Consider the following 22,666-nt stretch of genomic DNA (forward strand, 5'->3'; position numbering starts at 1 on the left):
GGGAACAATTGAAATCTGTTACAAAATACAAAATTTGATTTGATACAAGTAACCAAATTGCCATATAATAATATGCTCATTATAAAAGTGCAAATAGTATATCGTAAAACACAGTTTGAAAACCTCCTAATATAAAATAATACAGACACAAATGGTCCGACCTCAATTATATATATAATTATTGGATATACAATTTCCTGCAATGGATGGAATTATTCAGGGATGGGGAAAAGACCAGCAAGCCACAATGTAATCTGCCACGGCAAAAAATGAATAAAATATGATTAAGGAACTTTACAGATGATATCTCATGCCTAGAAACTTTCTTGTCTTTATAAAAAAACACCTCACCCAAGTACTGGAAGTATTTTCCAGTTGAGCAAGGCAATCAATCAGTTTTGGGGAAAAGTTGTTTAAGGAGGCTGCTTTAATTCCAGATCAAGTGATATGTATCTTTCCAATGGTGGGATTACTCTCAATATATGACAATGAAAACAATTTAAAAAAACAAGGGTCCTCTGGCATTTTTTGGATAGCAGCTAGGATGAAATTGGTGAGAAGTTGGAAAAAGCACTCAGGGCAGAATTCAACGGGGCGCTGAGACTCCCCCTTCCATCTGTCTTATACATTGCCATTTCCATGGCACAACTGACCCCCACCTCTCGCACAGTCATGGTTTAGCACTTCCAGGGCAACCATTTCTTCAACTTACTGTAGCCTGATGACGTGGACAAGGTGGTTGCAGCAATGCAACTGACCGCCTGCCCTCTTGATCCCTGCCCCTTCTGGCCAATAAAAGCTAGCTGAGGGGGTGTGGTTTGGTGGGTCCAGGGAGTGATAAAAGCTTTCCTTTGGGAAGGGGTGGTCCCTGTTGTCCTTAAGGAGGCAGTAGCGTGACCACCCCTGAAGAAGCCCCCCTGCACCCAATGGTACTAGACAACTACCACTCAGTCGCGAACACCCCATTTTTAGGAAAGGGTTGTGGCAGAACAACTGCAGGCACTCTTGAAGTATACTGATTATCTAGAACCATTCCAGTCTGGGTTTCAACCTGGTTATGGGACTGAATCAGCCTTGGTCACCCTGATGGATGTTCTTTATCGAGAGACAGTGGGAGTGCAACCCTGTTAATTCTGCTTGATCTCTCATTGGGTTTTGATACTATCAACCATGGTATCCTCCTGGATCAATTCCACAGGATGGGCATTGGTGGCACTGTGTTAGAGTGGTTCCGGTCCTACCTGCAGGGTTGATTTCAGAAAATAACATTGGGTGACTATTCCTCAGCTCCTTGGCAATTGAGCTGTGGGGTTCTGCAGGGTACCATTTTGTCCTCTATGTTGTTTAACATCTACATGAAGCCATTGGGAGCAGTCATTAGGAGATTTGGAGCCAAATGCCATCAATATGCTGATGACAGGCAGCTCTATCTCCCTGTGATATCTGAATCAAGAGAGTCTGTGCAAGTCCTGGACCAGTGCCTAGACTCAGTAATGGGCTGGATGAAGGTAAATAAAGTGAAACTGAATCCTGACAAGACAGAAGTTCTGTGAGTGAGTGGTTCCTGAGACCCAGAGATAGGGTGCCTCTCCTGGGTGGGCTTGTGCTTCCTCTGAAAGATCAGGTTTGTAGTCTGGGGGTACTCCTACTTCCATCACTGTTGCTGGAGGCCCAAGTGGCCATGGCCACTTGGGCCTCCAGCAACAGAGTACCTTTTACCTTTTACCAGCTTCACCTGAGTATCTTTTACCTCAAGGTACTTCAGAGTACCTTTTACCAGCTTCACCTGATTCGCCAGCTACAGCCTCTTCTGGACAGGGATAACTTGAACACGGTTGCATAGACATTAGTAACCTCAATACTGGATTACTGCAATGTACACTATGTGGGGCTGCCCTTAAAGCTGCTCTGGAAGCTGGAACTAGTGCAGAATGCTGCAGCTCAGCTGTTGTCAGGAGCTGCCCCTTTTCAGCATGTAAGTCCTTTGCTGAGGGAACTGCACTGGCTGCCTATTCACTACCGGGCCAAGTTTAAAGTTCTAGTATTAGTGTTCAAAGCCCTAAACAACTTAGGACCAGGATACCTGGGAGAGCACCTTCTCCTTCACCAACTTACCTGGGACCAATTGGAGACCACCAGGAGAAGAGCCTTCAGTGTGGTGGCCCCCTTCTTATGCAACTCCCTGCCATCGGAGGTCAGGGAGGCACCAACATTGTATTGTTTTAGGTGCCTCCTGAAAACATTATTGTTCCAAGAAGCTTTCCCAGAATGACTGGCCTTGGTTCAATCTGTACCTGCTCTTTTAAAATGTAATCTTTAATGATGTTTTTATTATTTTTATTCTTTTATCCCATTTGCTCACTGCTCCGAATACCTCAAATAGGAAGCAGTATACAAATATTGTAAATAATAAACCCAACATGACCGGAAATGCTCATTTCAGGAAGGAGCTGTCATTCTAGAAACAAGCATTTTCATTTGTTTTGGGGCTCCTGCTAGGAAGCACTAAATCTACCTTGTATAAACAGTGGGTCTCGCTTGCGCAACAGATTTGGAATTAGTGGGGTGGACAGGAATTGGCCATGGCAAGAGCACCTACTTGAATTCTGCCTTCACAATCCAACTATTCAACGATGGAGATTTAGGTTCTGGTCAAAAGGCCTAATGGAAAAGTTGACCAAATAAGAAAGGCATACAAAAATGTACATGAAAGGATTAACATCAACACAACATGGTGGGATTTCATAAACTTTATGATACAGCACAAAGAATTAATCTTTGTGGTCTTTTATGGAAATATTTATTGGGTTAACAGAATACATGTTGATAAAGATAAGGGCTAAGACAAGGAAATCCAATTGTATGAAAACATGATCAGGATAAATACGTATGGAAGTGCTTAATGCTATCTCATGATATTAAATTATTTAACGTATTGTTTTATTTGAAAAACACACAAGTAAAAGCTTATTTTTATAAAACAATTAAAATATACACAGTAATTACTCATGGGAATTAACTGGCTGGCAAAAGGCAGTATATGAAGTCTAGAAAGGTAAAAATTACTTCATAAATTACAAACACTCCTAGATATATTAAGCAAATGCAGTAAATGGCAAAATTAATAATATGATCCATGCATCAAGGTGGTGGGAAGTTAACTCAAAAAGTCTGCTTGTGCACGGAAGACTATGCTGCAGATGTGCACGGAGCATCTGGATTGGACTGGGCTGGACTATGGTTCTGAGGATGTTGCAGAGATTGGGGGCTAAGCAAAATGGAGGCCCCGACATTTCTGGGAGACAGAGGGGGGAGGTGTGGGGAAATGCAACTGCAAGAGCAGGGAGGGGGGAAATGTTCACAGAGTGGTTGGTGCACCAAGGTTAGTCCTTGCACACAGTCACTGACCCTGTTCAGACAATATGCTAAACCACGGTGGTTAACCATTTTGAGCTAAACATTATGGCTTAGCATGTTGTGTGAACAATTCCTAACCATGGTGGATACATAATCACAGTTTAAACATGTTTACTAATTATTTGCTGCAAAAGGAAGGCAGAACTCTGGTTTCCTGCATCCTCTAATTTCCAGACCCTAGTGTACCATCTGCTTTTTCTCGGCTTCCCTTAAGGGACACAGGCGTGCCCCCACCAGGGTGCAACTGACACTTCATTCTGACCACTGTGGGCCAGTTCCTCTAGAAGATCTGGCTGACCACAGATCTTCAGGCTGAAAGGGAAAGGAGGGCCACTGGCTTCAGGCCTTTCCACTGGCTGACCAGGCTTCCTCGAAGGTTCCAACCCAAACTGGCTCAAAAATAGATCAAATTGCTAACACACAAGCATGACAGGCAAGTGGATACAGGGGAGGAAGCTACCATTTGCAGTGGATAGAAGAGGGTTTGAAAGATCCCTTTCCAGCGATCCTTAAGGCCGTCCTGGGGGCAGCACTGGAGGGGGTGGGGGTGGGTTGCAGGAAAATTCCTGACATTTCAATGAAAGAAGGGAACCAGGAAGCCAATGCCTGATTTCAGCAGAGTGGGACCAGCCCAGGAACATCGAAGGCTGAAAGCCCATGGTTTTTGCAGGGCTTTAGGTCAAAGATTACAAAGAGCTCCTACGAAGGCAATCAAACAAAAGAGGGTGTATCTTGATGAGAGTCAGTATTGGGTGAAATGTCAAAAGGCTGAAATGACCTGCGGCCAGAGCCATCAAGGGCAGCTATTTGGGATAAAATCTAGTGCTGAGTCCGAGGTCTTTGCGTTTAAGATTCCCTGTCAGTGCTTATGCCACACAAGGAAGAACAACCATAGTGCCTGGGATGTGCATGCGTAACTAACTTCCCTGATTGTTGTACTTGAGCTAATCATAGATCACTTTATCTGGTGCTGCTTGAATGAGTGGTGTTGTTGCTAAATCCGGACTTATGTGACTTAATGCTCTTTGCCTTCATGGCAAAATTGCTTGCTTAATGCTATGGTGTCCTATAATGTCTCCAAGCCTTGACTAGCTCTGTTCAGGGCTGCTTTTCTTAAGGTAATCATGCCACAGTCCACCAAATATGAGCAGCTCATGCCCAAGCAGTTTGCCAACATTGGGTATTTCATTTAAACGCTTGTAGCCCACCTTTCCATGCAAAAGTGTCTTTCCATGCCGAGTTCACATTAGCTGCAAGTGGCACTTTTTGCAATAGGCACCGCCAGTACCATAAAGCTGATGGAAGTCTGCGGTAGCCTGAGGATTGTGAAACACGTGTGTACGTGTGCGCGGGTGTGCACCTACGGTTGCATGCAACTTAGCCGGAATTGGACGGGGGGAAACCCGCTTTGGTGGCAGGCCCGGCGGGACCCGCTCGCAGCAAGCCGCCCCAGCCGGAGCGGGTCCGGGCCTGGCCGGAGGCGCCTGCTCGCCGTCCCGCCGTCGCCCACCAGGGGCCGCCCGAGCGCCGCAGGAGCGACGGACAAAGCAGCCTGACCTTGGCGTGTCCCGCCTCCGCCGCGCACCCACTGGCTGCCGGCCGGCAGTAAGCACGCAGCCATTGGCCCGCCGCTCCGCGCCGGCGCTGCTGGGTTAGGCTGTGCCCGGAGGCTGGCGGGTGAGCAGGCGGGGCGGGGGCGACGGTGGGGCGCGCGCCGGTGGGTGGGTGGGGCGGAGCGGGGTGGGGGGCGCGCGCGAGGGGGGCCGCTCTCCCCTGGCCCCGCCCTCGCGCCCGGGCGGGGGAGTTTCCGCAGGAGCCGCTTCACCCCGCGCCCAGCTGGCCCGGCCCGACCCGAACCCCGACCCGACCCCCGCGGCGAACTCGCCGGGCCGGGCCCCCGTGGCGCTCAGGCCCTGCAGGCGGGCCCTGCGCGGGGGCGGCTGGACAGGCCACAGGTGCGCAGCTCACGGCCCTCCAGATGTTTGGCCTACAACTCCCATCATCCCTCATGCTGGATAGGGTGCTGCGACCCCGTCTTCCGTGGCTCACATCCAAGTGCTTCTGCCGCGCGCGTTCCCCTCCCTCCCGAGCTGCAAGGATAAATAGGACGGCTTTTGAAGAAGCCGCCGAGAACGGGCAGCGCCGATTCAGCCTGCGGGGCCTCATTTGTGTTCCTTCCCCGAGCTGGGATCCCCGCCCCTCCCCCCCCCCCCCAGGGCCGCTCAGGTGAGTGTGGCCCCGAGCCCGGCGCCGGCCCCGCTTGCTCGGGAGGAGGCCCGGCTGCGTTCCCGCGCCCAGGGGGCACACGCGGGGCTCAAGGCCCCCAGCCCCGCTGCCAGCGCGAACCTCGGCCCCAGGAAAGGCCGCCGCCCACGGCAGCCCGGCCCCCTTCCACGTGCGGCGTTCGAAAACACCCCAGGAAACGAGGCTGAGAGCAGCCCGGCCAGGCCCGGAGGCCTGGAGCGAGAGCCGGCGAGTGACAGGGCGGCCCGCTCCTGCGCGCCCAGAGGCCAGCCTGTTGCGCTGCCCCCATGGCGGGCGGCGAGCACGAGCCCAGGCCCGAGGAGGAGGAGGAGGAGGCGGGCGGGTGGGCGCCGCTGCCGCTCCTGCTTCCCCGGCTTCCGGGCCCTGGCTGGCCCCCCGGGCACCGCGGCGTGCGGAGCGAACTCGGCCTCGGCCTCGGCGCTGGCGCTGCCGGCTGAAGCTCTTCCTTCTTGTTGCAGGCTGCCTGGCTCCGTGACAAGTTGGCTTCAGGGAAGCGGCCCGTGCCCCTCCAAGGCTGTTGGACCACTGGAAGCTGCTGCTTGATTTAGGCCCACCTCCTGCTGCTGCTTGATTTAGCCAGCAGCCCGAGCCATGCAGCGGTGTAAGGCGGCCTAGCCCTGGCTTGAGAGAGGAGGAGGAGGAGGAGGATGCCGCGGTCTCCCAGCCAGTTGGGGCAGAGCGCTCGCTGCCCTCCCCGTGCTTCTGCTTGCCGCTGCGGCTCCTCTCCCTGCTCCCCAGTTGCCCTTGCTGCCTGCCGGGCTTCCTTCTGATTCTGCCGTGCTTGCAGAGCGGGGATGGTTGGCCTCCCAGACTGGCATGTCGTCCTGGACGACCACTCTTAAGGGCGACACCACAGCTCCCAAGTTCTTTGTGGGCTCCCGAGATGACGAGGTGGACTTCCTGGGATCAGACATGAAGATGGATGAGATTGACTTCTTTGAGGATGAGGAGGAGGAGGAAGCGTCGGTAAGGAGCCTGGGCTTGGGGCTTGCCTTGGCAGCGGGCCCCTTGCCCTATGATTTTGCTTGTGCCTCTAGGATTGGGTGGGCTACAAATACAAGCACATTCATGAGATTGGAGGCTGGGGGCAAGGAACCGCATGGCTTCCCCCGGACAAGCCTGCGCCCAGGGGGTCCTGCAGTTCTTCTGGGTAGATGCTGAGTATTGCAAAAACAGCAGCTAGATTGAGCAGTACTGGAATGGAGCTGCTGAGAAAAGAAAGGGAGAGACATTTTCCTCTGTTTACTTACTCTGGAGCAGTGGGTTACCTCAAGCTTGCCATGGACTAAGCACATCCTTTCTGCCCCCTTAGCTGCTCCCAGGTGCAATGCAACGCGCAGAGCTGGGAGCGCTGCTGTGGAGCCCCTGGCTGCCTTTCCTCTCTTTGGCGGTGCCTGTGGAGGGCGGGGAGTTTGCTCTGGCCTGTCCCTTCCTCCAAGGCTTGCTGAAGATTTTCCTGGCCTGGGTGGGTGATGTGGGGGTAGGGGCTGTTTTAATGACAGGGCAGGAGCTGCCTGGCTCTAGGCCCATGCGCTGGCATTTCCTCAGCCTCCGGAGCGGCAGATTGTGGTTGGCATTTGTGCCATGACCAAAAAGTCCAAATCCAAGCCCATGACACAAATCTTGGAGCGGTTGTGCAAGTTTGAGTACATCACCGTGGTGATCATGGGGGAAGATGTCATCCTGAACGAGCCCGTGGAGAACTGGCCGCCCTGCGACTGCCTCATCTCTTTCCACTCCAAAGGTAAACGCGCCTCCGGAGAGCCGGCTCCCCTGGCTGTTGGCTCCTGCCGGCCATCGCTGAGCGTGGCCCCGCTTGCTGTCTTTCAGGATTTCCGCTGGACAAGGCGGTTGCTTACGCCCGGCTTCGCAGCCCTTTCCTGATTAATGACCTTGATATGCAATATTACATTCAGGACAGGTAGGACTGTGGCCGACGCACAGGTGGACTCTAAGGTGGGCCTGCAGGGGAGGGGGGCCATTCCCCGGGCTGGTTGTATGCTGCAAATAGTGCAGGTGCAGAATGCAGTTCTTTGAGAGGTTGTGTTTGTTTCCCAGCCCCGACGGCAGCAAAGCTGAAAGTTGGAAGCTTGTGACTAGTGCCTGTTGGCCTCTTAGAAGCCAGACTGGTACAGCAGGAAATCCAGCGTGGGGGTGGGAGGCAGGGCAAAGTCTAAATAGATGATCCGAAATAGGCAGAAGAGATCCACTGCACTAAGTTCGGCTTTTCTTGATGCAGAATTTAAATACGCTCTGATGTGCTTGTCCTGTATTGTAAGTTGCTTCTAAGCAAGGAGGGTCTCTTTACCTTCTTAGACAGCCTAGCCTGACTGGGCATGGGTGGTCTCTCAGCTGGGCTTTCCCTATGGAGAAGGGATGCCATGGTCCAGGGAGGGCTGCCTGGCTGTGCTGGGCACTCTGTGAGCCCAGGGAAGCCATAAGCAAGGCCTTCCTTGTGGTGGTAGCCCGGTCAGTGCTCTGTGTCCTCTGCAGGCGGGAGGTGTATCGGATCCTGCAGGAAGAGGGAATAGACCTACCCCGCTATGCTGTGCTCAACCGAGACCCTGACAAGCCGGACGGTGAGTGGCCTGGAAGGAGAGGGTGGGACCGCTGCTGGCGATGACTTTGAGCAGGATGCTCCAGCCTGCAGGTGGCAAAAGCCACCTCCCATCCCTGTAACCTCAGACCCGTCTCCAGCCAAGGACACTCCAGATGTGTCCCTGAGGGGAGCAGGGAAACGGCTTGCCCTTGTGGGAAACAAGAGGGCTGGTGGGACTGGGTCAGCTCCCCGCTGACGCACCGGCTGTGCATTTGCCGTAGAGTGCAACCTCGTGGAGGGGGAGGACCACGTGGAGGTGAACGGGGCCGTTTTCCCCAAGCCGTTTGTAGAGAAGCCCGTCAGTGCTGAGGATCACAACGTCTATATCTACTATCCCACGTCAGCTGGTGGGGGCAGCCAGCGCCTTTTCCGCAAGGTGAGGAGGGGCTGGGGGGGGAAGCTGGAAGTCCAGCGCAAGGGGGCCTCGTGTTGCTGCTGCTGGAGAGAGTTTGTCCGATAGGCGAAAGGTTTCGTTAAAATGGCCTCGGGTGAGCTGGGTAGGATTCCTGGATGACCATGATGGCCCTTGTGGGAGCCCAAAGCATTCACAGAGGGATGACCGTCAGGCCTGGCACCTCGTTATTTTCCGACACTGTCCTGTATCTATGTGGTTTGGGCCGTTCATCCAGCAGTTCAGTTCTATGTCATTTTTCCACATGATTGTGCCCAAAGCAGCTTACAACAAACACCAGCTACCAAAAAAATAATAATACAAGGATGCTTGAGGTAGCTTCTTTCCTGGTGTCCTATCACAATCACCGAGATCTATCCTCCTCTTTGAGAAGATGTCCCTAGTGATCATTTCTGCGCTCCTGGAAACGCAATCTGAACTCGTCCTGGGCCACTGCTAGAGCCCCTGGTTTTCATGCAGGCTCCGTCCCCAGCAGCATCTCCAGGAAAGTCTGGGAAAACCCCTGCCTGAAACCCTGGAGAGCTGCTGCTCTCAGTCAGTGTTGGCAAGACTGGGCTAGACGGACCAAGGCCCTGGCTCCGTAGAAGCCGGCTTCCGATGTTTGTATTCTAGAAGGTGCTATAAGGTTTTCTTATTTGGATGTTTTTTGTTTGAAGCGGAACGAGCGGGATAACTGTAATCAGGTTTTCCGCAAAACGACGTGATCAGTATATTTAAAATATTTTTCAAAAAATACATTCTAGTTTAACATGGTTGTTCCTCATCTTGAATTCGGGGGACGGGAAATGAATAGTGGTGTAAGGAGTGGCAGGATGGCCATGGCGAACAGGTGGAGGGGAGAAGCGGCAAAGGGAGGCCCCCGTGGGAGCTGCCGGACAGCTCCCCTCTGGCCTGGCAATCCAGCCGTTGAGGGTTTGAAGGAGGTGCTGCCCTCTGGTGTCGTTCTCGTCACAAGGCTGGGCGAGTCCATCCAGGCAGCCACAGTGGCCTTGAGCTCTTGCTCAGCAGGGCTCCTAGTCGGGCTCTGGCCTGGGCTGGGGTGCCAGCAGCCCTGCCCTGGACCACTTGGCACGCCTGCCTGTTCTTTGCCTGCTGGCATCTCCGCCTCGCAGTCCCTTGTGGAGTTCCCTTGTGCTTTCAGATTGGCAGCCGGAGCAGCGTCTACTCCCCAGAGAGCAATGTGCGGAAGACAGGATCCTACATCTATGAGGAGTTCATGCCCACAGACGGCACAGATGTTAAGGTAGGGAAGGTGTTACTGTGGGGTAGGGGAGAGGAGAGGAGCATGTCTTGCAATGCGGGGTGTGGGGGTGGGCTGGGCTGGGGTGGGTGAAGCCATAAGCTCTTGGTTTCTGTGGCTCAGGTGTACACCGTTGGCCCTGACTATGCTCATGCGGAGGCACGGAAGTCCCCTGCTCTGGATGGAAAGGTTGAACGAGATAGTGAAGGGAAAGAGATCCGCTACCCAGTTATGCTAACTGCCATAGAGAAGCTGGTGGCCAGAAAAGTCTGTGTGGCCTTCAAGGTTGGTGTCTTTCTTTGGGGGTCTCCCAGAGCTCTCCTGGAATACCTCTGCTGCCCCTCAGGTGTGGATGTCCTGGGACACAGCTTCCCACGAAGGCCTCCCAAATGCCCAGGGGAACAAGAGGGGCCGCCTGTTTTCTCCCTCAGTCAGCATGTGTGGCTGCCTCTGCTCTTAGAGCGGGAGCACTCAGCACCTTCTGCCTAGAGGGTCCTGAGGCTGAGCTGGAGGGCTCCTGGAGACGGTCCTGCAAGGCTTGCCCTAAGTGCTGTCCTCCTGCAGATGAAGGTGATGAAGCAGCTGCCCAGGGACTTGCTCTGTCCCTGACGCCCTTTTGACCACAACTCCCCGCTCTGTTTTGCTCCTTGCAGCAGACCGTGTGTGGCTTCGACCTCCTACGGGCCAATGGCCACTCCTTCGTCTGTGACGTCAACGGCTTCAGTTTTGTGAAGAACTCCATGAAGTATTATGACGACTGTGCCAAGATCCTTGGGTGTGTGGTGGTGTGTCAGTCACCAGCAGGAAAAAGCATTGGTCTTATGTCAAGCGTCCTCCTGGCAGGAGACAGGGGGTGGGCACTCCTGTCCCAGCAGGGCGTGACCAGCTCCAAACACATCTGCCTGAGACCGGTGGCTTCTTTGGTGGGGAAGGAAGGAGCGGTGGCCAAGGGCTCCCTCACAAGGTCCGGCTCCTCTCTTGCTTTGCCAGGAACATCATAATGCGTGAAATGGCGCCCCAGTTCCAGATCCCCTGGTCCATCCCCACAGAAGCTGAAGACATCCCCATTGTGCCCACCACTTCAGGGACGATGTGAGTGTTACTGGGCCGGGAGTCCCTGCTGGGGCTTCCCATGCCGTTCTGGAGTGGGCCTCCCCCGGGAGTGGCGCTCCAGCCTCTTGCTCCCAAGAGGAGAGGAGAGGAGAGGAGAGGAGGGGGGTCCTTCAAGGGGGCTCTTGGGGTGGGGCAAAGGCTGCACTTCTTGCTGAAGTTGGTCAGGGAGCTTGCAGGGGCCCCCAAGGGCTGCCTTCAGCCGGCAGTTCTCCTCTTCCTCCTCTTCCATCTCCGGCCCAGCACCCCTCCCCTTGTCCCCAGACTTGGTCCCAGTTAGGAGGCAGTGAAGGACGATGCATTGCCCCACAATGGTCTGATGGGGTCCAGCTCCCACAGCCCGAGCCATCCCAGCCAGCAGAAGGGCAGCACCCCAGGGAGGGGAGGAAGCTGCACGGTGCTCCCGGACCTTCCCGACATGGGGGCGCTGAGCCCTCCCCCCCCCCACCAGATGAAGTGGGGGAGTGTCCTTCCCTTGAGCCCCAGAGAGGGCCCTGCAGGCTGCAACTTGAGCCACGTGCTCCTTGGACCTAAAGAGCTTTGCTGCTTCACTGCTGTCGGTTCCTGGAGAACAGGGATGGGAAGCTTACTTTGGGTCTGGGGCCGCTTCTCATGCTGGGGAACTCGTCAGGGGGTGCACGTCCAAAAGGGGTGGGGCTGGACCAAGAAGAAGAAGCAGCATCACTCGCCAGTAGGAACCCAGACACCAGTGCTAACTGAATCAGTTGTGCGGGTGACGCCTTCCTCTCCCGCTCTCTGCCCCCTCCTCCTCCTCCTCCTCTCTCTGCCCCAAGGAGACTTGGGTGTGCCCCGAGAGGCAGCCCCCTCCGCTGCAGGCTCCTTCCCCTTTGCTTGGGACACGGTTTCTTCATGAGTGGTGGGGAAAGGGTGACTTCTATGGCCCAGGAGGGGACAGCATCCTCCTGCACCATAGAGTGTGCAGACCAGAGTGTCTTTCCCAGGTTTTTAGAGGCGCTGAAGAGGAAAGGCCGGCGGTGGCACTTCCTGCTGGGGGAAAGGGAGGAATGGCTGCGGGGAGGGGGTGTCAACGAGAGGAGGCAAAGCGTGCGGGCCGGTTGCACTGGAGGAATCGGGAAGGGCCAGGACAGGAGATGACGCGAAGCTTGATTCTGGCGAAGCTCTTGGTAGTGGTTTCAGCAGCAGCAGCTGGGGGAACTTCCGCATGGGGAGGCCAGGAAGCGGATCTGGACTGGAAAGCTGTGCAGCTTTGTGTTTGCTGACAGGCTTCGGGCTATTCTTGCCCATGCAGGAAATCTTGCCTGCGCTAAGAGAGGCCCTCGGCCGAGCTTTCGGAGCAGACCGCTTTCTCCTCTTGAAACAAACCTTATTCCAAGGTTGGCGCCGTCATAGGGCCGCCCTCTTTGCCTGCTAGTTGCAGGCCGGCCTGATTCATGTGGTTGCCTTCTACTCGGTTTACATTAGTTGTACATTTTAAGGAGCAGAAGCAGGACTTACGCGCCGCAAGGTTTGCAGAGCTCCTCTGATTTTGTGCTACGGAGATGGCATTTTACTTCCAGTGACTGAGAAAGCTCCTTCTGAGCAACTTCCTTGTTTTAAGAAGCCATCCTGCCGGGGCAGTTGACCACTGAGTGATGCCCTTTTGATGGCCTCCTAGCCTGGGAAAGGCAATTGCCTCTGCTGAGTACGGCTATTTTGAGAGGGAGGTGTGAGGCAGGTCAAGATGCTGCCCCCAGGGTGGAACGCAGGGTGTGTCTGTACTGTCCTTTGAACTTGAGCACATTTTCCACAGGATGGAGCTGCGCTGTGTGATTGCAGTTATACGGCATGGTGATCGTACCCCCAAGCAGAAGATGAAAATGGAGGTGAAGCACTCTAGGTAACCAGAGGTTGTGGGGCGGCATTCCTTTGCTGGGCTCTCCATTATTTTCTCAGTCTCAGATTCTTCAGCTCCACTGAGCAATCCAACGGCCCCCTTGTTCCAGGTCCTGCCAGCTCCAAATTAGAAATATCCTCCTGGTTCTCGTGACTTGTGTTGCTGGGGCCCCAGAACAGGTGGCTCACGGGCCTCTATCACTCCTTTCCACCAGGCACACACCCTGCAGCTCATTCTCTCTGTTGTCAGGTTCTTTGCATTATTTGAAAAATACGAGGGCTACAAGACTGGGAAGCTGAAACTGAAGAAGCCTGAGCAGCTTCAGGTGAGGAGAGCGGTGGCTAATGGTGGGCACTTCAGCGTTCCCTTCTTGGCCTGGCTTTGGCTTAGGGTTGGGGAGGAACTGGGGCTATTCGAGCCACACGTGGAGGGAGGGGTAGGCGAGCTGCCTGCCCCGTGACAGCGAAGAGGTCCAGCTGCTGGCCAAAGAGGCTTTCCCTGCCATCAGCGGGAAGAGGTAGGTAGGTGAGGCCAGGACACGTGTTGGCCAGGTTTTCTGTGGAACCCAGTACCTCGCCCTCTCCTGCAGCCTGGTCAGCCTGAGCCACCCTTTCGCCCTGCAGGAGGTGCTGGACATTGCCCGACTGTTGGTGCTGGAGCAGGAGAGTCACAGTGACTCTGAGGTGGAGGAGCGGAAATCCAAACTGGAGCAGCTCAAGACTGTCCTGGAGATGTAAGGAAAGGGCAGGGAGGCTGTGGCCACTTTCCCACGGGAGCCCCGTGAGGGCGTGGCTGGCATCAGAACTAGCTGGGCAGCCCTCTGCCCCCTCCTCGCTGTGCCCAAGGCGCTGATTTCCCCTGCAGGGCAGGCCTTTCAAGGCCCACCGTGGCACCTCCGTGGCCCAGGACTAAGGAGAGAAGCGGGGGGGGGGGGGGCTCGGCGAGCTGCTTCCCTTTACGGTGGGGCTGTGAAGGGAACCCTCCCGTGCAGAGAGTGAAGCGCTCCTTTCCTCCCGGCAGGTATGGACATTTCTCTGGCATCAACCGCAAAGTCCAGCTGACTTACCTACCCCACGGCCGGCCGAAAGCATCCAGTGAAGAGGAAGGCATGTATCTGGCTCCTGCAAAGGCCGTGTCTGGCCATGTGGGTCCTGGACAGGTAGCTGGGAGTCCTGTGCTGGCAACTACAGGGTGGGAGCCATGGGGGGCATCTTGCCGCCGTTATGACTGTTCATGATGTTTTTGTACAGCCCCACATCTAAAGCGCTCTGGGCTGTTTAGAAAGGTGAAGAATGCATTCTGCAAGGTGTGACCCTTTCCATAAAAGCATATAAATAGACGGCAGACCCAACACGCCAGCTCTGTGCGATTGACTCTGCCCCCGAGGGCCCCTTAGAGGAGCTGGCCGGCCGGCCGGCCACTCCCCTTCCCTGTGGCAGCTTAGCTGTAGGAGGGGGCTTCTGCTGATGGGGCAAAGGGGTTAAGAGCCTCCACTGGGAAGGCCCCAGTTTAAATCACACTGAAAAACCTGAGGCAGCAGCAGCTCACTCGCTCTTCTTGCCTTGCCTCCTTGGGGATGGAACTGACTTCCTCAGGATTACCAAAAGAATTCATGGGGGGGGGCACAGCCCAGTGTGACAGAGCACGTGGTTTGCATGTCAAAGGTCTTAGGTTTGATCCCCGGCTTCTCCAGGGAGGGCAAGGAAAAGGATCCCACCTGAATCCCTGGAGAGCTGCTGCTGCCAGTCAGTGTTGACAGTACTGAGCTAGATGGACCAAGGGTGTGACTCGGTGTAAGGCAGCTTCCTGTGTTCCATTCTGAGGAAAAGTGGTATAGAACTGCAGAATGCATTGCCAGAAGCCCCATCTCAAGAGCGGTGTGGTGTGTGTGTGTGTGTGTGTGTGGCTCCCGGCCCTTTTCACAACACCTAGAAGCGTGCTTGCACACCTCCCCCTTTTCCTCGCCTTCATTCCAGCCATTGGAGCGCCTGGTCCCGTCTCTCTCTGGCTTTCTGGGTGGGGAGAGCCGTGTTGGGCAGCAGCCACCCCGCCCAACGCTGCTCTTTGGGTGGGGGTGACTCTGCTTCTCTGCTGCGTTCAGATCCTTGCAAAGACGCGTCTCCATCTCTGCTGCTGGTGCTGAAGTGGGGGGGCGAGCTGACTCCTGCCGGGAGAGTCCAAGCGGAGGAGCTGGGCCGGGCCTTCCGCTGCATGTACCCAGGGGGCCAAGGTGAGATGGGCTGCCATGTGAGACTGGCAGGGGATGGGAGGGGGGGGGGCTTCTTTGCATCCCCTCCCCCTGCTCAAGGCACACAGACGGTTCCCTGTGGCACAGTGCTGTCTGCTGACGCATCCCTGAAATGAAGACCCAGGCTCCAAAGCGGGGTCACAAACAGGGAGGGATTTTCTGGGCCAGCTGGGGGAAACTTGATCAGCACAGCCTGGTTTGGGGCTGTGCTGTTTTCAGAGGGCTGTTGAGGACAGTACTTTGCCTAGGAAGGAACCACCCTTCCCTTAAAATGGACACAGTGATTGCCCTGTTGAACCACATGATCTCTTCTGAAGTTGAGCAGGCCCCTCCTAAAGCCCTATGGTCACATAGTTGTAGCAATGTCGTTCACACACAGGCAGGCAGGCAGGCACGCACACACACACCACAACAGCACAGCAAAGCAGGCAGCCAAGAAGAGCTCCCTCTGCACAAGATGGCAGAGTAACTCCAATGGCACTCCCTGGCTGCCCCCTGGCAACTCTGCTGGCATCCGCCAATCATAAAGCAACGCCCCAGGGAGGCCCCCGCTTTGGCCATGCACGGAAGCAATGGCACCATCACCAGGATGCCTCCCCCACCCCATGCACAAGCATGGTGCTGTGAAGAGCCCACATTGCCAGAGGCCTCCATGTCTAGTCGGGGGTGAAGCAGCGGCTCATGCCCTCAGGCAGTCACTAACCCTCACACAGCAATCCTGTTCTTGCAAGCGGAGAACAAGAGAATTAGAGCTAAGTGAGAATTCAGCCACAGATTTAATTCTATTGCTGCTGGCTTGAATCAGGATAAAGGATTGTTACCTTAACCTTACATGTGTTAATTGTCTTACCTGGTGGCAGGGTGTTTCTGTTACTAACCACAGCTGCACTGTGAATGATCGCTATTAGTGATGAAATTGTCACTTTTGCTTCTGACCTCACTGTTTCCAATTCCACCACCCGCCCTCCGGGAAATTCTCCAGAATGCATCATGGCTGTGGTCCATGAAAGCCCGTGCCAGAACAAAGGTGTTAGTCTTTAAAGCGCCACAAAACTCTTGGCTGTTTCTGCTGCAATAAACTCACGTGGCCGCCCTCTGGAAATTGGTTTATGTTGTTGTTGTTTATGCATTCTTGGTGGTGTGCTAGAATTGACTGCAGAGTTTGTTGGTTTATTACAGTTCCATGTCAGCCAAAGCTCTCTGACATTTAAATAATAAAAGTTTATTATTTTATAAAATAAAAGTTTAAAATGACAGTATGAAATAAAAATAAAAACCAAAATGAAACCTAGCTGCAATTAAAAGATTTAAAATATAGTAATGGATTTAAAACAGAAACTGAAAGCCTTAAAACGCTGGAAAGGGTGCACTGTGGGCACCAGGAGAGCCTCACAACTGGGTTGCTGCGACAGAAGCAGCCATGTCCTCTGGGAGTCCTTCTCACTTTCGACAGGGGCTCCCAGAAAAGGCCTCTGAAGGTAATCTTAGGGTCTAGCCAGGCATGTTGGGGAGGAGATGGTCCTTCAGGTAACCTGGCTGAGGCTGCGTTAGTCAGTATTCTGTCCTTCACACTGATTGGGAAGTAGCAGTCTTCTGATTTACCCCGCCCTGTTGTTGAAGTTGCATCCTCCCTGAGCTCTAGGAGAACAAAGGATTCATCCCCTGCTCCACTTCTTCCTTGCCCTTGCAGTGGCAAAAGGCTGGTGTTATGCTGGCTATCTTCCGGCTCCAACTGTGCAAAGGAACTCAGGGGTGTAACCTGGATCATGCAGTAAAAATAAGTGTTTGTGACTGAGGGTGGACCCGGGGATTATTTTCTAAGTGGAGGAACAGTTGGATCAGGCCACCAGTTGCCAAGTGGCCATTCCTGCCCTGGGATGGTGGCCTTCAGATGTGCCAGAATTGGTCTGCCAGAGCCTCTCCTCCACTTCAAGTATGCCTGAAAAGGGTGTGCTTGGGATGGAAGCCCCATGGATCTAGGCTGCAGCTGTTGGCCATGCGCTGTTCTCCTCCACCCAGGGGACTATGCTGGCTTCCCGGGATGTGGCTTACTTCGGCTGCACAGCACTTACCGCCACGACCTCAAGATCTACGCCTCCGATGAAGGCAGAGTCCAGATGACAGCAGCAGCATTTGCAAAGGTGGGTTGCTTCTCCTCCTCCTCCTCCTCCTCCTCTCTGGGGGTGGGTTGGGGAAAGCAGCTTCTGCCGAATCCTCTTGCAAAGCTGACGAGCTCTTGCCAGTGCTGGGGAGGTTGCTGATGCCTCACCTACCCTGTCTCTCTTGCCTGGAGCCACGCTGTGAGCATCTTTCATTCTGTGGGGTATTGCATCGTAGAATAGTAGAGTTGGAAAGGGCCTCTGAGGCCATTGAGTCCAACCCCCTGCTCCATGCAGGAATCCACCTCAAAGCAAACCTTGCATGTGGCTTTCTTACAAACCGGGGTGGTCCTATCAGAATTGGAACCATGGCTAGGGCAGCATGTGCCTGTTCTCTGCAGGGCCTCCTTGCTCTAGAGGGGGAGCTGACGCCCATCCTGGTGCAGATGGTGAAGAGTGCCAACATGAACGGCCTCCTGGACAGCGATGGCGACTCCCTTAGCAGCTGCCAGCACCGAGTGAAGGCGCGTCTCCGGGACATCATGCAGAAGGATGCCACGTTCTGTGAAGAGGACTACGAGAAGGTAATGGGCAGCCTGGGCAGCAGAGCCACTGTCTTTTTCCTTTTCCTTTTTTTTAAAAAATCCTGCTTTTCAGGGCAAAAAGCCCACCCATCCCCAACAGTTAACAACTAAAACGGTAAAACTGTAAAATCCATGTTGCCCAGTTTGGGTAACTTTTCCTAAGATGATTCACTACACATCGTTTATAGCCTGTTTGATCATTCCTAAAAATGCAGTGATGACTCGTCACTTCCGTGTGCAACCTCTGTGACTAAGCAAAGCATTCACGTGGTGAGGCAGGGAAGTGCTCATCAATTTACCAATCTAAAATAAATGGTTTTAAAAGCCCTTTAAGAAGAAACCAAACCAGCCTGAATATTGGTGGGTATGACTTGAAAGCCTGCATCTAGTCCTCAAGGATATCAAGTTAAGGGCTCTTCGCTCTGAAAATATGCTGCCCAATAGCTTCTGAAAATATACCACCCAATAGCTTCAGCTATTGGGTGGTATAAAAATGTAATAAATAATAAATAAATGAAAAACCTGCAGGCATCCCGAAAGAAAATTAGGGCAAGCTGGCACTGGGGGGCTGAGCAGAGCCAGGAGTGGGGGGAAGATCTCTGCAGAAGGGCTTTCCGTGAAGGGTGCCACTGCTGGCCTGGGAACATTGCTGATCAGTGCTGAATCTCCTCTCCCTCCAGCTGGCGCCTACGGGCAGTGCCTCGCTCACCAAGTCCATGGGCATCATCCAGAATCCTGTGGAAATCTGTGATCGTGTCTTTGACCTGATTGAGAGCCTCACGTCCCAGATCCAGAAACGTTTGGAAGACCCCATATCTGCAGGTGGGGGAAGGAGAGTGGGTCCTGGGGATGGAGGAGGAGGGTGCTTTGCGGCTTGTATCCAGGGGCTCTAGAGCGGGGGGTGGGGGGGCGTGCAGAAGGGAGGTTGGGATTTACTGATAGGTCACTGGGTGACCACAGGTTTCTGACTCCTTTTAAATTAGGCTGCAGATGTGGAAGAAAGCTGCAGGGGGTGCAGGCAAACAGAAGCGGATTTCTGTGTGACCTGACTGTGAGTTTCGTTATTGGTTCTAAAAACAAATTCCTGGACGGAGTAGGCGCTCCAAGGCACCGTGCTCCTCCGTTCTTGGTGTCCCAACATGCTGAGCCACTGTGTGTCGCACTTGGCTCCTGAAGGTGGACCTTGCGGTCCTGGTGAAAGACACAAAGTAGATCCTGCAATCCCTGAAGTCTGCAATCCCCCCCCCCCCTTTCAGGCTTGCAGGATTTACTTTGTAAAATAGTGGGAAGTGGAGAGCAGACATGCCCAGAATCCAGGAATGGCCCCCATGCCTAGAAATCTGTTTTGTATCAGAATCAAGTTTGCAATCCTTTCGCACAGAAATCCACTCTTGGCTCCTTTCCTGCCCCCCCCCCCCCACAGTCTCTTAATTTCAGAAGCTTAATTTTGTGGGGGTCTTTTTGCTGTTGCCCTTGTTGAAAGCGTTGGGAGTCAGAACCCTTTGCCAGAACCTGCAGGTCTCCCATGAAGTCTGCCAGTAGCTCCCAGCTCCCTTCTACCACCCCTGCCAAGGGCCCTCTGATCTCACCCCCTCTGCGGGTGTCCTGAACCTGGGCATGACCACCGTGGGCGCTGTGGCTTCTCTAGACCTGCAGCTGTACCACAGTGAGACCCTAGAGCTGATGCTGCAGCGCTGGAAGAAGCTGGAGCAGGACTTCCGCTTGAAGAACAGCCGCTATGACATCAGCAAGATCCCGGACATCTACGACTGTGTCAAGTACGACGTGCAGCACAACACCACCCTCAAGCTGGAGGGCACCACGGATTTGTTCCGGCTCTCCAAGGCCCTGGCGGACATCGTCATCCCTCAGGTATGGTGCAGTGTGGCCGCAGGCTGTGCAGAGCTGTGGGCTGTCCTGGCTAGAGCCCCTGTCCCCTGGCTCAGCCAGAGAGCTCTCTCGATGTGCCTCCTGGGTCACGGCCTCCTCCTTTGCAGGAATATGGCATTAAAAAGCAAGAGAAGCTGGATATTGCCGTTGGCTTTTGCCTGCCGCTCATCAGGAAGATCCAACTGGACCTGCAGAGGACCCATGAGGATGAATCCGTCAACAAACTGCACCCCTTGTAAGGACTGTTTAGAAGGGGGGGCAGATTCCCTATGGGGAGAGGGCAGCTAGCACCGTGATGTCCCTGCTTCTCCTTTGCTGTGCCCCATGTCTCTTGGGCTCACTCCCTTTTCAGAGCAGGAAGCATCACTGCATTTGTGGCCCACCCACTCAGGAGGCCTTCCTCAGGCAGACCTCTTGCCTCCTCTCGCCCTTGGCAGCCACAGCCGGCTTCCACCCAGCAAGCCAAACTGCGCTTTCTGCCTCATTGGGACACGGCTGGCTCACGGGGTGACTCTGAGCTGCCGCACTCGGCCCTTGAGCCGTCCTCCCTCCCTCCCGCTCTGCCTGCCCCTTTGGCACCTGCCTCCGAACCCTCTTGGGGCCAGAGGCCTTAGAACGTCTGCTGCCACTGAGCACCGCCTCCATCTCGTCTGCGTCTTCAGCCTGAGCTGAGCGGCTCACCCAGTTCTCACTGATCTGGTCTCCTCAGGTACTCGAGAGGGGTCCTGTCTCCAGGGCGCCATGTCCGAACGCGCTTGTACTTCACCAGCGAGAGCCACGTCCACTCCCTGCTCAACGTCTTCCGCTACGGGGGCCTCCTGGATGTAAGCCAGCCAGCCAGCCAGCCAGCCAGCCAGCCAGCCAGCCAGCCAGCCGGGGGCGGGGGCGCTGGGACTGGACGTTCGGGTCTCCGTTTGCCTCAGTGGGGATGTGCAGTGGCTGAGCCAGAGTGCACCAGCTCCTGCGAGGCTTGGCTGACTCTTGCACCGGCTGCAGCAGAAGCCCCCCAGACCCCCACAAAACATACTTTGGGAGGAAGCCCTTTTACACGGCCAGCAGCCACCGTCTCCTGGCGCAGGGCTCCGTGGCTTGCAGGGCCGAGCGTTTTCTGTTTTGTTTGCCTCGAGGGGGTGAGCTCTTCTCCCGCCTTGGGGATGTGGCGGATGCTGCTCGGCATGGTCGCGTCCTCTCCCCACTGCCGATGCGCTCTTGTCCCTTTCTCAGTCCTGCTCAGCAGCTCCCCCCCCCCCCCCAGGCTGCGCAATGGGGGAGTCTGGCTCTTTGCTTCCTGTGGGAACCAAGTGGAGCTGAGGAGGCAGAAAAGCACCCAACGCATGCTGGGCTTTTCAGCCAATGGGAGCACGAACAGCTGGGGAAGGCTGTGGGCTACAAAGCCTGCCTTGTGCAGGAGCCCTTCTGGCCACTGCCAGAGTCCAGGCAGGCTGCAGGGCCGTGCAGCTGGGCTTGCCCATTCAGCCCGGGTCGGCTCTGACACCTTGGGCTTCTTCCCCCCTTGTGTATGCCAGGAATCTAGAGACCCGCAGTGGAAGAGGGCCATGGACTACCTCAGCGCCATTTCAGAGCTGAACTACATGACGCAGATAGTCGTCATGCTCTATGAGGACAACAACAAGGTGAGGGGCGGTGGCGGGAGCCGGGGCAGGCCCAGGGCCCAGGCCGCACCCGCCGTTTCCCCAGCAGCGGCGTCTTGCTGTCTTGGCAGGAGCCGTCCTCTGAGGAGAGGTTCCACGTGGAGCTGCATTTCAGCCCAGGAGTGAAGGGCTGCGAGGAGGACGGCAGTGCCCCGGCGGGATGCGGCTTCCGCCCAGCGTCAGCAGAGGTGAGCCTGCTGCGGCTCTGGAAGAGAACTTGCCACCTCACCCCGCCCCTGGGGGGCATGGAGCTCCCCTCCTCTGGACCCCCCTTTGGGGCTCCTGCACTGGCTGGAGAGCTGCTCTGGAAGGGGCACGGAAGGAGGGTGGCGCCTAAAGGGAGGCTGAATGCAGCTAGCGCAGGAGGAGAGGAGAGGAGAGGAGAGGAGAGGAGAGGCCTGCCCCGCTGCCGCCATTTCTAGCCTGGCTCAAGGCATCACCGCCCCTGTGCTTTCTTGCAGAAGGAAGTGAAGCAGCCCGAGCGGAGCAGCCTGGAGGACGTGGCCCGGCCAAAGGCCACCGATGAGGCAGACCGGGGCCAGCAGCCGTTGGAACCCATCTACATTCAGCGGCGATCCCCTCTGATACGGAACCGCAAGGCCGGCTCCATGGAGGTAGCTCAGAGGGCGCACGGGTGGGGAGTGACGCTGGGGGGCGGGGCGCTGCAGCTGCCGGGGCTCCCCTGCCCGCCTGCCCCCCTCCGCTTGCCTGCCCATGAGGAGGGCTCTCCCCTTCCTTCCCCTCAGAGCTGGGCTGTGGTTGGGGATCGTTTCCCTCTCCTGCTGTGCCTCCACCCACCATGCAAGGGCTTCTTTCTCACAGGTGCTTTCGGAGTCCTCCTCCAAGTCCGGAGGGTATCGCCTCTTCTCCTACTCCAGGCATTCCTCAGAAGTAAAGCAGAGCGGCTTAGGTACCAGCCTTTTCTCCGGGGTCTGTCTGTGTTAAGGGTGCTCCCTTTGGCTGGGGTGGGGCTCAGAAGGTGAAATTCCTCATGGGGTGGGAAGGGAAGTTTACAGGCCAGCAGCAAAGGTGAAGCTGAGCTGCTGGAAACGGCAGGGTCTCTTTCAGGAGGGCCCCCTCGGAGGCCACTTTTCGGCAAGGTTTCCTGACAGCTTCACAGCTCCTTCCTCCCTTTCCTTCCCTCATGTCTGCCCACCTGCATTCTTGGGGGCTGATCCCACCCTGCCTGGAAGCAGCTGCTGCACCTGCCTTTCCCACTGTTGTGTTGCTGCCTGGCGGGGGACATTTTTGCTGACACATGGGGTTGGGACGCGGCAGCTGGTCGTCCCTGTGGT

The 22,666-nt window shown here is 55.3% G+C and overlaps 1 protein-coding gene across 3 annotated transcripts in view; it reads left to right on the forward strand.

Moving 5' to 3' along the window:
• The first annotated feature begins 5,041 nt into the window (after window positions 1–5,041).
• The window catches only part of PPIP5K1 (diphosphoinositol pentakisphosphate kinase 1), a 45,741-nt gene continuing 28,116 nt past the window's right edge, over window positions 5,042–22,666 (forward strand). For 2 of the 3 annotated variants that reach the window (XR_010026210.1, XR_010026211.1), the window contains exons 1-25: window positions 5,043–5,094; window positions 6,141–6,648; window positions 7,231–7,426; window positions 7,513–7,603; window positions 8,176–8,261; window positions 8,503–8,657; window positions 9,835–9,936; window positions 10,057–10,218; window positions 10,587–10,708; window positions 10,924–11,025; window positions 12,815–12,901; window positions 13,148–13,223; window positions 13,522–13,631; window positions 13,919–14,004; window positions 15,000–15,128; window positions 17,166–17,287; window positions 17,647–17,829; window positions 18,510–18,651; window positions 19,478–19,701; window positions 19,827–19,954; window positions 20,429–20,543; window positions 21,246–21,353; window positions 21,443–21,559; window positions 21,833–21,985; window positions 22,194–22,281. Coding sequence is in view for 1 of the 3 variants with exons in the window: in XM_063142597.1 (XP_062998667.1) it covers window positions 6,499–6,648; window positions 7,231–7,426; window positions 7,513–7,603; window positions 8,176–8,261; window positions 8,503–8,657; window positions 9,835–9,936; window positions 10,057–10,218; window positions 10,587–10,708; window positions 10,924–11,025; window positions 12,815–12,901; window positions 13,148–13,223; window positions 13,522–13,631; window positions 13,919–14,004; window positions 15,000–15,128; window positions 17,166–17,287; window positions 17,647–17,829; window positions 18,510–18,651; window positions 19,478–19,701; window positions 19,827–19,954; window positions 20,429–20,543; window positions 21,246–21,353; window positions 21,443–21,559; window positions 21,833–21,985; window positions 22,194–22,281 (3,034 nt within the window). In the remaining 2 variants the exon portion in view is untranslated. Of the gene's footprint in view, window positions 5,095–6,140; window positions 6,649–7,230; window positions 7,427–7,512; window positions 7,604–8,175; window positions 8,262–8,502; window positions 8,658–9,834; window positions 9,937–10,056; window positions 10,219–10,586; window positions 10,709–10,923; window positions 11,026–12,814; window positions 12,902–13,147; window positions 13,224–13,521; window positions 13,632–13,918; window positions 14,005–14,999; window positions 15,129–17,165; window positions 17,288–17,646; window positions 17,830–18,509; window positions 18,652–19,477; window positions 19,702–19,826; window positions 19,955–20,428; window positions 20,544–21,245; window positions 21,354–21,442; window positions 21,560–21,832; window positions 21,986–22,193; window positions 22,282–22,666 lie in introns of all 3 variants that reach the window. The other variant, XM_063142597.1, reaches the window with a different exon arrangement.

The sequence above is a fragment of the Elgaria multicarinata genome, chromosome 16 (assembly GCF_023053635.1).
Source record: "Elgaria multicarinata webbii isolate HBS135686 ecotype San Diego chromosome 16, rElgMul1.1.pri, whole genome shotgun sequence".
NCBI classification, from domain to species: Eukaryota; Metazoa; Chordata; class Lepidosauria; order Squamata; family Anguidae; genus Elgaria; species Elgaria multicarinata.